Source organism: Leptonotus elevatus, chromosome 5 (assembly GCF_054856555.1).
Source record: "Leptonotus elevatus isolate MCC_2025b chromosome 5, RoL_Lele_1.0, whole genome shotgun sequence".
In the NCBI taxonomy this organism is placed as follows: domain Eukaryota; kingdom Metazoa; phylum Chordata; class Actinopteri; order Syngnathiformes; family Syngnathidae; genus Leptonotus; species Leptonotus elevatus.
Genome location: NC_141243.1, coordinates 5197703 through 5214425, shown reverse-complemented (window position 1 = coordinate 5214425; position 16723 = coordinate 5197703). Strand labels below are relative to the sequence as shown.

At 39.6% G+C, this 16723-nt stretch overlaps 1 protein-coding gene across 4 annotated transcripts in view; it reads left to right on the top strand.

The window, feature by feature from the left end:
• pebp4 (phosphatidylethanolamine binding protein 4) overlaps window positions 1–16723 on the top strand; it is a 53235-nt gene that overhangs the window by 28718 nt on the left and 7794 nt on the right. For all 4 annotated transcript variants that reach the window (XM_086075064.1, XM_086075065.1, XM_086075067.1 and 1 more), the window contains 2 exons: window positions 13591–13636; window positions 13982–14086. In XM_086075064.1, the coding sequence (XP_085931190.1) occupies window positions 13591–13636; window positions 13982–14086 (151 nt within the window). The remainder of the gene's footprint in view (window positions 1–13590; window positions 13637–13981; window positions 14087–16723) is intronic.

Here is a 16723-nt window from a genome sequence, read left to right as displayed (position 1 = left end):
TATATATATATATATATATATATATATATATATATATATATATTTATTTTTTTATTTATTTTTTATATTTATATATATATATATATATATATATATATATTTATTTTTTTATATTTATATATATATATATTTGTATTTGTATTTTGCCATAATAATGAAGTACGACAGCTATGAGAGCAAAAGTTGGCAGATATTATAGCAGGCCTGTCTAACTCCCAACTGTAACTGTAGTTATTAGAAATGTACACAATGAATGGATTTCTCCTATTTTTTTTTTTTTTTTTTCTTCTTCAAGGATTACATTGAATCTCTGACTTGATGGTTATCAGTATTACAAGCTCGTCAGCAAACTTATGTTGTGTAAGCAAAGGAAGGCATAAAGCAGGGCTCAAAATCGAATTAAAAGTTTAAAGGGACCAGCCAGGAAAGTGTCCTATCTTCATAATGTATAGAATGAATTCAAATAAAAGAAATAATTATATAGGATTAATGATGAACTGGATGCAAGGACTCCACACTTCAATGAATTGAAGTAAAGTTAAAGTACCACTGATTGTCACACCCACCTAAGTGGGGCGAAATTCGTTCTCCGCATTTGACCCATCCCCTGAGAGAGCGGTGAGCAGCAGGGGCCACAGGGATCATTTGGTGATCCAACCCCCCAATTCCAACCCTTAAATGCTGATTGTCACGCAGGGCGGCAAGAGGTCTCATTTTTATAGTCTTTGGTATGACCCGGCCGGGGATTGAACCCACAACCTCCCAGTCTCAGGGCGGACACTCTTACTACGAGCCCACTGAGCTGGTGAAGTAGTTAAAGTTTCTCATGTTTTTTGTTTGTTTGTTTTTTTGCCTAATGGGAGAAAATGAGTTGTTTATTTGACTTGAGAATGATACATCCGTTAACTAAATGGGGAAGGACAGACACTTTTTGAGGAAACCCCATGTTCGTTTACTACTAGAAAGATGTTGATCAAGTTGAGTTGTAGCTTCATATCATATCGGTCAGAATTTAATATTTAATTCATTAAGACTGAATGAATATTACAATGCGCTCTAAAAACAGTTGGGTCAAAAATAACCCAATTTGGATAAAAATGGAACAGGTCCACTACTTGGGTCAATTTGAACCAACTTTACATTTTGCGGGTTTCTGGGTTGTTTTGCACAAAATAACCCCAACTTTCAATTTTTGGGGTTATTTTGTGCAAAACCCAGAAAGTTGTGTCAAAGCATCAATTTGACCCAACTTTCTGGGTTGTTTTGCACAAAATAACCCCCAAAATTGAAAGTTGGGTCAAATTGAACCAAGAAGTGTATCTGCTCCTTTTATGACCCAACTTGGGTTTTTTTTTTTTACCCAAGTGTTCTTAGTGCGCCATCTATTAATTGTTGGAAACAGCTTGTAATTTAATGATGAAAATTACACAGTTCTGCAGCGAATAATTAGTATACTATTGCAGCTTTTTCTGTGGATTTGCGCAACTTATTGATATGCTGCTGGACTAACAACCATACATCTTCTAAGACCTCTGATCTATGCTATTGACCATTATCATCGCCAAGAGGTTTGTTGCGATGTGGTATTTTTATGCTACACTTGCTAGAAGAAACCTGTTTACATTCCAGGGTGATGTATAGTTCACTTTGCTCTGTGGCGCAGTCGTATTCCAGCACGCTGTATAGATTTCTTTCAGCTGACGAAATTAAAAAGACGGCTGTGTGTGTGTGCGTGCGTGCGAGTGTGTGGTGTGCCTTGCAGCAACACGATTTGCCTGCGAGTTCACGATATGGGTTGAGAGGGGAGTTCCTTTGGGGGGGGATTAAATAGCTCTCTCTTTCTCTTCCTTCCCTCCTCCCATGCCCTCCTCCGTAGTTATAGTACGCAAACAGCTTGCAGGTCTGTACAGCGTTCTCACTGCATGTTTGCCATTGCGCTGCTCACAGGTAACAATAAGCCAAGGCCAAAGGTTAAGAGGGATTGCGGAGCTTCTCTGGCAAACATTATGCATACAGGCGAGGCAGAGCGGAGCGGCACCCGTAGTATCCCTGGGAGAAGGAGAAAGCAGGTTGGCTTGGAAATGATGGCTATCATACAGAATTTGGGCCAAGACGGGTATGCAAGGTTAGGACACTTTTCCCTTTCTGGACTTTTCAAAAAAAAGAAGAAAAAAAACAATTGCAGCAAACTCAACACATTGGTAGCAAGTTGCATTGTAACAATCACATCTGTTCAAAGTATCATTTTAAACGGTTGTACAATTGAAAAGCTACACACCATAAAATAAAACAGAAATATACTAAGAATATAGTGGTGCCTTGAGATACGAGTGACTCAACTTAGGAGGTTTTCTAGATGAAAGGTGACTTTTTGGGGGGGTGGCAAATCTTAAAAAGAGGCTTCAAGCTGTTAAATGAAACAAACATTTAACGTTTAGTGTCAAACTAAACACCTACACGTTGTGTATTTAAAACAACCAAATTACTTAACTCTACTAGCTTAATGCTAACACATAATGGGAAATGCCATAGGCTGATTAATAATTCACATTGATCTGGCGGTGTTTTGATGCATGCATTCTTATTCTCTGCATAAAACGACAAATACCGGAGGTTACTGTTACATTCAGTAGTTGTCTGCATGACAAATTCTACACACCTGAAGGAGTTTTAACTCTTTCTATTCTATATAATCATATTAGAATGTTGTTGTTTTTAAATACACATTTCAATATTAAGAGTGCTATTTTCTAAAATATTTGCTTTTCCATCAATTTGTACAGGAAAAAAGCTTTCAATATTGTGTTTTGTATTACAAGCGTAGTCATGAATGCAATTGAGCTTGTATCTCAAGGTTCCACTGTACTCACCCTTTGAACAACATCATTAGCTCATTAAAATGTTTGCCCTCATTATGATTGCGGATAACTAGAGCCTCTCCCAGCTGACTTCAGGTGAGAGGCGTGCCGGTTTGGGTATATCCTGGAATGGTCGCTGCAATAAGAACTAATTATTTTAACCAACCCCCCAATAGATGAACCTACTGTGCTAAGACAGGTCTCCAAACATTAGTATACATGCAATATAGTGTATAATTGACTTATTTGTCCTTCCAAATGTTCAACTTGTATTAGATGACTCATTCCATTGAAATGATTGAGTCGGTTTGCCTTTTGTGAGAGCACATTCTTCCTGTCAAGCTCTTTGAATGTGAAGACAATCTCTTAAATCATTGCCACTGTGATACTTGGCTTATAGGTACTTGGACTTCTGTACTGATGCCATACAGTGTCATAACCACATTTCCAATTCATCTAATTTTGCTTAGCAGTGACACTTTCACGCACACTCCTCCCCAATGTGAATTTACAGTTGCTTTAACTAATACCAAACAAACCATTGTGCTTTCATGTTTTATTATTTTTATTATTGGAAACGCCACATAAAAATTCACAGTGCAGAGTGGGGAAAAAAGAAAAAGTGTGAACCCCGAGGCTAATGACTTTTCCGAGAGCTAATTGGGAGTCCGGTGTCAGCCAACCTAGAGTCCAATCAATGTGACAAGATTGGAGCTGTTGGTGTCCTATAAAAGGGTTAGGGTTGGGTTGCCCAATGTGAAGCATGCCTCGCAAGCTCTCTGAAGACCAACAATTAAGAGTTGTTAACTTTTTGCGTTTTGCTGGATAGGGTTCCAAAAGTATCTCCCAACGCCTTAAAGCGATACAAGATTTATAACTCGTTTGCAGAATGCTGAGTGAGATGTAAAGTGTAGGGTATCAATTGAAGATTTAAAAAAAAAAAACGTCATTGGACACCACCGATGAAGCCACCACTTTTGGCTAGCGCACGTCATAGCTAGCAATGTGCTTATGGCAGTATGTCCAAAGTCATTTGAAGCTGTTTAAAAAATGTAATATACTGTACAAGTATTTTCAGAGGCTATTTAAAAAAAAATAAACATTTTTTTTTATTAGAGCTGTCAAACGATAATTTTTTAAAATCAGAATAATCACATCTTAGAATTTTGATTAATCACTTAATAGAAAAGGCTTTTTTATATATATATTTTTAAAGAGCACTTATGTGTTCATTCTTTTGACATTTAATGTTATGAGGACGTCTTCAAACTTTTTTGATCAGTTTATTACATAATGCATAATTTTAAATGGAAAAAAATGACCCCAATATTTTGACATGAACAAATATTCTAAAGGTTATTTTTTTTTAGATGATTTTTAAATGCTCTACTTTAATGCATCTCACGCTAAGGGATAATCTATGGTCAAAATTAAGTGTGATTAATTCATGATTAATGTGGTAATTTCTTGTGATTAATTAATCAGTTAATGCTTTAACTTTGACACCACTAGTTTTAATAAATGATTCACGACTTAATAGGACAAGAGGCAGATGCAGGTCTCAGGGTGACAACAGTTGAGAACCACCGTATGACTATATGTCTGACTATATATTTTGATTTTTAAAAAGCAGCTTTAAAGGTCCGTCAATTCCCATTGACAGATTAAAAATGAAAGCCTTTTTCCACATAAATCAGGATACTGTACATTTAGCAGTATACGTTTCCCCCCCAAATAGGAATAAATAATGAAGACGCATTTTGGCCTGAAATGGCCATGCAAACAATTATGTACTTAGTTTCTTCCAGCAAATGTATTCCACGTGATTGTTTTTGCCTCACAGCAAAGCACCCGAAAAGACTAAAACCTTTCATTTCGGAAAAGGCCGCTATTGGTCACCGTCAATAAAAGCATAAAAGCATTTATTTCCCACGTTTGTCAAATTAACAGCATACTCCATCTCCCATAGGACTTGCAAGGTTCATTAACCTTTCTGTGAAGTGGGACAGGTTTCCAGCAGTTACCATAACCTCTGTCTCGCTCCTGCCTCAATTATAATACAAGAATTAAGCATGCAGCCATTCAAAACAGTAATGCTGCCTCTTAAATCCCTTTGTGCCAGCTCTCGCTTGTTAATGACTAAAGACACTGAATGAACTGTGCTGATCAACAGAGGACAGAAACAAATGAAATGGCTGCTCTTAGCTGCAGGGATGACTTTACTCTGAATGCTGCTGCCACATGACAAAAATGACTTGATGAAATGTTAAAAACACGGCAGACTATTTAGAACGACGAAATACATCAACAGCTCTGTGATAGTGGCTGTCTTCTGGGGGGTGGGGGGGGCTTATTTGTATCAGAATAATATTAAATTTAGTATGACTATCCAGTATTCAAGTGAAACTGGATTTTAAAACTACAAAAATATGGAGAAATGTACAACCTCCCTGGAACACACACACACAGAAGATTGCGGAGTGACCACCTGTCAGTCTATTGGAATTTATCAATTGCCACACTAAAAACAGTTAGGTCAAAAATAACCCAATTATGAATAAAAAATGGACGCATCCACTTTCTGGGTTTTATACAAAATAACCAAAAAAATTTTGACCTAAGTAAATGATCTGACCAATATTTTTGAGTTTTTTTACGCTGAAAGACCCATTTCTTGACTCAAAGTTGGGTCAAATCAACCCAAGTAGAGAATCAGTCCATTTTTGACCCAACTGTTTTTAGAGTGCAGAAAAGGTCTCCAAATGCAGGCAACGAGGTAAAATTCCACACTTGAATTTAATGAATTCCCTGATAGTTTGCTCGAGTCAGTAGGTGCTTCTCTTTTGGTTAGCAACAAGAGTTCATATGAACCAATAGATGACACTGTCCCCATTTAGCTTATACTCCATTTTAGCACTGCACTGGGAATTCTTAGGACATGTGGTAAAACTCACACACAAACACTCTCTGATTTCATTATTTTAGTTACGAGACAGTTGGTGGGTGTTGGTTAGTAGATCTGGCTGATTTTGTTAGCAACAAGAGTTCAAATGGGCTGAGTAATTCATCATGTCAATTAACAATACCATGAGGGATGCCTATTCGAGCAGATATGGTAGTCTGCGGAACTCTGGAACCTGAGAACTTTTATATTTTTCACCAAATTAATTGTAATGTATTGTAGTTTTTTTTAATTTTTTTTAAAGGAATTATTAATCAATATATGGTTTAAAGAATACAGTCATTTCTGGACTATAAGGCGCACCTGACTATAAGCCGCGCGAGCTGAATTTGGGGAATACTCGAGTTTGTTACACATATAAGCCGCAATCGTTTTAATATTACCGCACCAGGTTCCCGCTACTTTCTTTTCTATAATGAGGGCGCAAATTGTCTCGCTCTTGTTCTCTATCCTACTGTATTTGGGCTCACTTGCTTTATTTTGCTCTGCCTGACACTCTTGCGCTTCTTTTATAGTGCGCCCCCTTGTTATCTGATGGATAAGCCGCATCTTTGTATTAGCTGCAGGGCCGAATGCAAGTGAAAATAGTAGCTGCTTATATTCCAGAAATGACTGTAAATATTTTAGATCGGCATGTTTACAGAATATCTGGTCAAAGTACTGTAGGTGTTTTGACTTTTCAAGTCCTGATTTATTGTCTAATTTCATGTTACAGTATACAACCTAATTAACAGGGACTCCTTTGGAAATTCATTTTGAATCTTTGCAAAGAACCATTGAATCCCTCTAACCGTCACATTGTTTCTGCACCTTGGCCCACCACCCATCCAAAGTCAAAAGAATATACTGACCTTGGACAAACTTGAGTGGTCAATTACACGCCTGTTGATCACTTTTAATTTCTTAATAATTACATTATTATCATCTTCCGCCTCCTCATTTTCTGGCTTCTTTTTGTCCTCCTACTCCAACTCCTCCCCCGTACCCTAGCTAGCCCACAAGCTTACTATAATCATTTAATTTGTGTCGCCATTCATACATGCACACTAAACTTTAAAGATCGATGCCATTAATACGCCTAATTTTCACTCCTACCGCTGTGTGGTCATGAATTCATCAAAATGCAGCACATACATACTCACGAGAAATTGTACACCAGTAGCTCAGTACGCCATTGACATGGGACAGTTTTCAACTAAAAATGCTTTCGCCTTTAAAAAGAAAAAGAAACTGTTGAAAATGTATCTTAAAGTGGATGTTTTAAACCAGTATTTAAAGAAAAAATTACCATATACGCCTCGTCATATTATTACTGCTTGCAGTTGTAGGCAGGTACATGCTAGCTTTATTTTTTATTTTATTTTTTCTGTGCCACCCCCATCAGTGGGAAGCCCTATGGCGGGGGTTGGTTTGGGAGGGAGGTGCATGTCAGTGTCTTGTTTACATGTTGGCCTGATGGAGCTTCAGGTGGGCCGTGTGGGCAGCTTTGTTCAGGCTCCAGGATTCCCTTCAAGTGAGTCATCCCGCCCCCCAATACCAAGCCACCGTTCCGTTACCTTGGGAACTCAAGCTCGGGCTTCCCTCAGCAATGCTAAAGTGGAGCCTCATCAGCATCCATATTCTCATTAGCTTTCATGGTGGATGAGATTGGGTTTTATGAGTGCACGCTCATTTTTGGCCTAACAGGGCAGCACAGGCCAATCTGCTCTCTGAGGATTCGATGACCAAACCAGCACGGCCATTTTGTCAAGGTGCATTTGTAATGTATGCAAATGAGACAGAATAGATGAGGGTGCTAATGGCTTTGGGTGGCTAGTTTCTTAAACCAGTGATTTGAGTAATAATGAGCTTTGCCACTAATGAGTTGGAGCGGAAGACAATATAGGCCGGGTACATCACAGTGTGTCAGGTGACGTCGGTGAAGGCTGAAGTTCACTTCATAACTGGACTGTTTATGTTTCCGAGTCAGTTCATTACCGACGCCAAATGAGTTCCTTCACTAAAGCCATTAGTCCAACTGGTAATTGTTAAATGGGTTAATTTGTTGATGCATTGATGCAGATCCGGAATGACTCACCCACTGATTTTTCACCCTTGACTGGGGCCAATTCACCCATCTTAGCTGATCACCATTAGGTTGCTCTACCACATGAAAGGCAATTAGATGAATACCCCCCCCCCAACCCCCCTTCTCAACGCACCAGAGTGATAGTCAAGTTGTAGAGAGATTTTACAGGAGTCCAACATTTGACAATCCTTTTTCTTCTAAAATGTTGTCTCAATTTGTTTCTTCTTATGTACCACAAATGAAAGTGTTAAAGGGATTACATCACGGAATTGTAAGACCTTTCACAGTTTTCATTTTCACTTTTGACACCATGGCGATACAATTTTTCAAATGCGGAAGTAAAACGCCCGGTTCAGTAAAACCCCACCTTTCCCCGTCAGCGGCAAAGAACAGATGGAAACGGGCATAAGTCGCATGTCCCTTGTGCACATTTTCAGTAAATTTGCTTTAAAAATTTCCAAACAATTGGATGGAAACCTGACTACTCTTAAACAAAAGTTCTTTGTTTGGTTGAAGTACTGGGAGTTGATTGCTAAATTAGCGCAAGAGCAATGCTGCTGGTGGTTACATCACACGTGATGCAGCACAGTCAAGTGGTCTCGACTCCAAACTGAACGGTTCTGTATTCGCTATGAACCGAAGTTTGCACACGATGAGACTTTCCGCCATAGCAACTCGCTGCAAAGTGCATGTAAACGTTGCGTTTTCTTGTCGGTTTGAATTCACAATCAGCCTGCAAATGAATGAGCGCCGAGGCGAAGACGAAGGAGGCACAATCACAAGCACTTGGCTTCAGTGGAATTGGCGGGGTTGGCGGGAGGCGGGCTACAAGTCCAGCCTCAGAAATAGAGCTGTGAACACCATCTGTCATGCTCTCTCTCCCCGTCTGTTAGCCTGACTGCAAGCAAAAGAGAGAACCGAGCGCTCCGAGCCGCGCTTTAGACGGACGTGGGTGCTGATTATCGTAGGTGTGTGCTTGCGGGGTGTGCATGGGAGGGGGAGACGAGAGGTGGCTGCATGAGTAACTCACGCTGACAAAGGGAAGTACTCACCCACACGAGAAAAGGAGGGATATTGGGCTAGCGGGTATTCCTGGTGAAACCGCACCCACTTCAGCCAGCCGCCCACCATCTCCCCGTGGACTCCTCCTGTCTATTAACTCCTGCTCCAGGAGTCCTGCCGGAAGTTATGCACATACTTTACTCAAACCATTGCTCACCTGACCTGAGAGGTTATCACACATGTATCTCAGCAAACATCTTCCATGGTCGAAACATCGACTTAAAACTAAGTTGAATGGTACCTTTGCCATGCTCTGAGAGGGTCTGTATCATTTTTACTGGCACTAAACAACTTTGAGGAGGATGTTAGGAACATTGCCACACAAAAAACTACAAATGTGCTTTACGGCATACGTCACTTCCCCCTTTACCCATTCGTTACAAAGACACAAGTCAATTTGAATGTCGAAAAAAAAAAAACGTCACAATGCGCTTGTCCTCATGGTAAATGTGGTCTTCTGTCAGGCATAACATTACCGCTTTTTCCCCACATGGCGCCGCCATGATCAATGTAAACTGGGAGTTCCTTAGTGTTGCTTTGAACAATTTATGCAACCATAACTTGAGCCATAGTTTTTAATACATTTGTAGTTGCTGAGTATGAGTGAGTTAAATTTGGAGTCCATGGACATCACCAAATTCAGTTTCTTCCCCAGAAATTATTTTCCAGGCCTTCACTTGCACGTTTCTGTGTCTTGCTGTCTCTCTCTGTTCCCTGCTGGCTTGATTATGGCCACTGGGTTAGTGGCCAGATCAAGCCAACAGTGAAGTATATGCCTTCAAAAAGTCTCATATCCACGGAGGAAACGTCCACGGGGTCCAAAACTTCAGCCACTCATTAGATGCAAAAAAAAAATTATTTAATCTTTTTTTTTTACATTTATCTCCCCAAAATGGACCATTTTCAATCATTCCTAAATGGTTTTTTTTTGTGAAGTATGAAAGTTTACATTTGAGGTGTATGGATGACTTCAACAACATTGTGGTCATGTCTGAAGATTAAATCTGTCATTAAGCTTCCCTGCCTTTGGAAATTGCAAAAGAATGCACCTCATTGTTAGTTTAAGCCTTTAGCTTCAAAAGTAAAATGCTTATGTAATTTTTTTTTAATATGCTATCAGTCATCATAATGGTTCTATTTCCTGTATTTGTCAGTTTCCTACCTCCTACACGCACGGTAACTTAAGTATTCCCCGATGAGAGGGGTGCAAAGTAGCGTCACATTGTGTGTTTTTCTTATTTCTAAGCAATGTATATATGCTTTTCTGAAGCCATGAATCATGTTGAGGAGTTTCTCATTTTTAACGCCTCCAAAGAAGTCGTGTTCTTGGGCCGTGTATGTTTGGACAAAAAACACACACACACACACAAAAACCTTCAGTTCTTTTCATGAAGTTTTGGTGCAGATCCAGGGTTCTTTCTACGGGAAATCACAGGAGGTGCTGAGTACACTGGTAAAATATGACATTTTGGTATTAGGAAAGTAGTGATTCTCCAAGTGTGGTGTTAGGGAAATGCGGGCTTTCTCTCAGGGTACTCGAATAATCACTGAATGAACTACCGGAAGAAAAAAAATATATATATATATATATATATATATATATATATATATATATATATATATAGTTTAAGCTGTAACAACGCACTTTACATACTACTCAAATGTTCAAACTGATGATGATGTAACAGTGGCTTAAACTTTTAACTAAAACTCCGCACAGGATGGCCTGAGCTTAGCTTAAAACCCAGGAGCACGTCAACATAACAGCGCAAATGACCAACAAATTAACTAATTTGCTCCCTAAAACGTAAAAATATGTTCTGTTTTAGGTATTTATACGTGTTTTTTTTTTAAATGCTAGAGCATACTAAAGGCTTAGATGCAGTCTCTCAACTGCAGAGAACTGTTGAAGCAATGGTAGTTATAAACGGCCAGCAGGTGGCAGCAGAGTATAAGAGATCACCCAGGGCCATGTTGCATACAAGCTGATTTACCCACAGTTCTAAACAGATTTGTGAATAATGATTAAACTTAGCTATGTTCTAATGCTAATTGCTGCAAAACGGAAAGAGATAGAAATATACAGATCTTTCGTTTGGTAGGTTACATGTTTTTATAGCAATAGAACACAATATTCTGTGGGCCTTGCAAAATCCAGTAAAACAGCCAGGAGTGAAGGGGATTGCTTCAGTGAAAATGTCTGGGAGGGAATGAGTTAACAGGAAATGCCACAATATAAAAAATACTGCATTATTGTCATGACTTTTAACGATTGACAGTTTTTAAATTCTACTTTTTTCTAAATGCATAACACATCACAAAGGAAATGATCTACAACTGAACTTTTTTTTGTGCGTGTTTTAAATATCAAATAAACAACTCAATAAGAGGTTTTCAATCAATGAGCAGTCATAACTTTTTTGTGTGTGTGTGTGTGATCTGCATCCCGCCCCCACAGTCTGGTCCCCTGAGGTGGGCCACCCACTATGTGAGAATGTCCTGTAGATGAGTGTGAGCATCACTCCCTGGTGAGCGGCAGTGAACTGTCATGACTGTCCTAAGTATGATAAACCTCTCAAGTAGCACTCTACTCTTTTTAATAGGTACTGTGTAAGGGTAGAATGATCATGGCGCAGTGAGCGAATGTTAAGGCACGAGATAAACTGCACGCGCATGTTGACTACCTGTTGCCACGGCAACGGGCTCGCATCCTACAAGCCTCAGGACTCTTGCTAGTTCTAAATAAAGCTTTTTGTTCTCGCTGATCACTGGATAAAATGATAAATTCCTCGCCGTAGAAAGGAGTCTTCAAAAAAAGCACCAGAAGTATGTGTGTGTGTGAACAATGGCGACGTGCACTTGATATTTAGCACGCAACCTCCCGAACGGCAGGAACAGGATTATGGACACAATAAATACATCACATCATGCAATAATTATTATATTTTTTTTTTCTAAAGCGCTCACTTGAGTAATCCTTAGTAAACCTTCTCCAATGTGATCTAATGTACAACAAAAGAGCGAGCCAGCATTATTTACGCCATTGATGAATGCATTAAACTGGATGAAGAGATTCATATTGCTCTTTGCAATAGTGTCCTTTTTAAAGCAATTTATAAGAGATCCACAGTCGTCATTACAATTTTTTCCGGCTCTTGGTTCTCAAAGGGGCCTTGGAGTGCCCATACGGAGCCATTTGAGGGCTGCAGCAAGCTCTGTGCAAACTGCTAGCCAGCAGCCTACCAAGTGTGTTCCCCTCTTGAAGCAGGGAAGATTGCTAGATTGCACTGTCGCTTTAATTCTGCCCTTTTAAGCATTGTGTCTCATCATGGGCGCACGTAAAAATGTTGTCGTGGTTGCTAAATGAGCACCACAGGTTGTTATTTGCTGCTTTTCCAGCCCGTCCATAGTCTCTGCAGCCTTTTAAGAAGTTAAAATAAAAACAAATTTCTTTAAATTTGTTGAATTTGTATTTATTCCCATTTTATTTAATCCCATTTCATGACACGACAACACTGGAATTTTGCTGCGCGCCCTTTGTGGCCTTTCACAGTGTTGCGTCACAGTACCTTGGCCACCCTGCGGGGGGAGCCTGCGTGTGCGGAAACGGGCGACTTCAGGCAGGTGCTGCTGAGACGAGATACTCCACGCCGCTGACGGGGACTTCCGTGTTTACTTCAAGTGGTTTTCGGGCCATTTCACAGACAACATATTTAGCCCTTTTCCTCCCACTCAAAGATGCGAGCGTCTCGTCTCGTCTCGTCGCGAGCAGCCAAGTCTATTAAACAAACGTTCCTGTGAGCAATTTGCATGGCGTGCAGCATCTGTGCGCCGGCCCGGGATGAGGGAGTTGAACTTGACATGTGCATAATGATTTTGCGGGGCTGCACATATGACATGTGATGAAGATGCAACCTGCTGTTCCAAACACATTTATTTTCCCTTAAATTAATTCATTAGGTTCAGGTTTTAATTTATGGCAAACACAGTATTGCGCAACAGTCAAAGGCAACCATAAAGCATGCTATAATCATTGCTGTGGATATAAAAAAAAGTCTACACACCCCTGTGTGTCATATGATGAAAATTATAAGAATTTCAAAACTTGGGGCTGTTTTTGTCTTTGGCTGGAACGGCGGCCTCAGATTATTTTTACTTTCCCACCTAAAAACATCAAACCCCAACACATTCAATTAATTTGTTCCGTTTTTAGGTCACAGTACTGGTGGAAAAGGTTTTTGAGTTATCACACCCCTGGTGACCATGTTGAAGTGTCCTAGAGAAAGACTCTGAATGATGATGATGATGATTATGCACCCTTGTCCAGATCGTTACCAAAATGTATAGAAATACACCGAACAAAAATAAAAACAACACTTTTGTATTTACTGCCATTTTTCCGTGAGCTGGACTCAAAGAGCTCAAACTTTTCCTGCATACACGTAAGGAGGCCATTTGCCTCAAATATTGTTAACAAATCTGTCTTGGTGAGCATTTCTCCTTTTTGAGATGATCCATCCCACCTCACTGGCGTAGCGTATCAAGATGCTGATTAGCATCTATAGCAGCGAGTTGATCATGTTAATTGTGGCCTGTGGAATGTTTCATGCTGTGCTTAACTAACAGGTTTCATTGAACAGGGAAGTTCCCTGTTGGATGGACCGATACAAGGGAACACCATCACTCGTGAGTGTATTTTTATTAAAAATGTTTGTTGTTTAAAAGTGAAAATTGATTCCGTAGACAGTGAAACCTTCAAAGTTCAGCAGTGGAGGTTCTATTATACTGTTACTGATCCCAAAGGACTCAATGATGTCTTACCCTGAAGTAGTACGGCCCTTCCATTGCCAGATTTAAATAGGGGAGGGGGATTAGTTGAGTTGATTTGCAGTGACAATCATGCAGTTTGAGCTTATACTTGCATCATTGCTATAATCACATTTATCACCGTGTGTGTGACTGCATTCATCAGCCTTCGCTGCGCTAATTCCTTTTTGTTTGTTTTTTTTGTCTTTTCTACCCCCAATGCAGGCTACGTGGCTCCAATACCACCGCCGGGGTCTGGTTTTCACCGCTACCAGTTTCTGTTGTACATGCAAAGTCCTGATATGACCGAGCTGGCGACGCCGCCACGAGGTAATGACTCTCAGAGGTCACTACCCCTCTGACCCCTGAAGCCTCATCGATCATACGAGGGCTAATCAATGCAACTGCCAACATGCTGTTGTTGAATCAGCAATAAAGGCAAAGCATTGCATTTTGATACTTTCATAGCCCACTAGAAAAGATAGTGCTCATCTTTGTGTCATTGCCGTAGGTATTTAATGTATTAAAAAAAAAAAGTAAATAAATAAATACATGTATTTTTTTTTTTTTAAATCATACAGATTAAATGCAAATGTTTGGAACTTAAAAGTTAAATAACTTGTGTGAGCTTCAAACTAATGGCACAAAAATGTTAAACATTGTTAATACTCAATTACAGTAGTCCATTAACTCATTTACTGCCATAAATTCATTAAAAAAAAAAAAAGATTATTAAAAATTAGGGGCAAGAGGTTTTTAATCGTAATTGATCGCATGACTTCACTCGCAATTAATCACAAATTTCAATAAAATAAAAAAAATCTAGGTTTTCATACTAATGTTAACAAAAGTGGAAAAAATGTTTAACTAACAGAAATAGTTAAATACATTTTTGACGTTTATAGCCGTCAATGGCAGTGAATGAGTTAATTTAGTTGTTGAAGGAAAATGGAGTGCAACTACTTGTCCACAAGAGGCACTATTGATTCACTCAATTTGTTTGTTGAAGATTAAACGAGACTATTTGTTACATACCGTTTAATGTTGCCTTATGTTATGCTATCGCTTATCGATACATAAATGGAATATCGCCAGAGTGGTCAAATTTGAATCAAATTAATTCACTTTACTTACTGCTATTTCCTAAAATACTTTTTAAAGTAGACCAACTTGGAAGTCAATGATGAGCTGTTATTCCGATGATTTTGTTGAAGGTTCTTGTACTTTTTGGACCCCCCCCCCAAAAGGTGGGCATGTGCAGGCGGGGATACACTGAACCCTCGGAGGAGGCGTGTCTGGCTGTCTGTTGTAGTCGGGTTCCGGCCGATGATTTGAGGCGCAATTGAGGGCGTTTTGAGTCATGAACGAGTGCAGCTGCCACTCTCGGCTGTTTTGTAGCTTTGACACCTACGTCACTAATCAATGCAGGCACCCTGTTTGATGTGATGGATTTGAAGTTGCGCAGAAGCTTGAAATGGATTCTTCAAGTATTCATAACGTCAAACATGGTTAATGTGGAAACGTCTTGGCATGAATAATAGCCTGCTATTTACAATATTTTATGACTTTTTTTTTTGCGCAAAGACTCGAATCTATTTTGTGCCATCAGCTCCGCTGCTTGCTCCCTCCCTCCTCATGATGAAGCTACTGGACCCACCCATATTTTCTCCTGTGGACTGCTTTAATTGACTTGGATTACTTCCTCTCTGTAGCAAAATCTTCTTGCTGTTAAAAAATTAATTACATTTCACTCATGAATAATGACATTTTGTTTGATAGAGGGATATTTCTCGCTGGTGTTTTATTTGTATTTTTTTTAAGGATTTTTCTTTTTTAAGCATGAATGAATTTTGAACGATTTTTTTTTATCCGACGTGCTATGTATGGTGTGACGTCAAAAGACAATTTATTTGTGACGGGCAAAATTAATTGTTCATACAAAAATCAGTTTAATGGGGTGGATTTGATTGCTGAAAATTTTAGATAATGAATCCTTTTAAAAAATAATAATCAAAACAAAAAAATAATAGTAATCTTCCCCATTGTTGATCAATCAAGAATTTTTACTCAAATGTCCAAGATTAATTTCAGCTAACTTTATTATGGGGACTTGTTTCTTTTGTAGAACAACTTCATTGGATATGGAAGTCCATCAAAAAAAAAAAGTATTCATATTGACAGCAGAGACGTAGTATTTTAACCTTTTGGAAATACCTGGAAATCGGTTATGAACCCCCCCCCCCCCCACACCCTATAAATTATTAGATTGGTCCGTAAGATGTAAGAAAATGGGGATAATGTTCATTGTTGTGTTCCAAAGTAAAAGCTGATGTTTGCTAATATCTTATTTTGATTAAAACAGAAATAATTTTTGACAGACCTTATGCCACGAAACTTCATACGTCATTACCGTCGTCAACAGAGGACGTCCTGTAACTAATGAATAGCGGATCCCCATCCCGACTCGTCTGCCGAGATGCATTTGTAGTTGCGGGAGGATTTTTGTCTCGATTCAGTGGTGCACCTGCTACAATTGGACTGGCCTCCACTTGGCTTTGACAAGGTTATCCCCGCACACACACACACGCGCGCGAGCGGAGGGAATCCCATGTCTCCCCACCTCCCCCGTTAAGTATGTTCACTTATTAGCGTCTGTCCTCCCTCCCATGTGCGGTGACACAGAGAGCATTTGTCAGGCCCGTGACATTAATTGATGTGATTTACAATGGGAGAGCATTTAGTCGTGGGTGGGAGACTCCTAATGATCATTTTCCACTTCCAGCAGCGCAGTCATTGACTCAATTTGATTGCAAATATGTTGTCCCTTTTTTCTTTTCATCTGGGGCCACGTCTTTGCTTAATACAGGGGGTGGGTGTGAGGGGGTGGGGGGGGGCAGTCTGCTGTGTCTCCTGCGTTCAAGTTATAAATGTGGGTCAGTGACCTGACGGAGACAGTTGGCTTGTCGT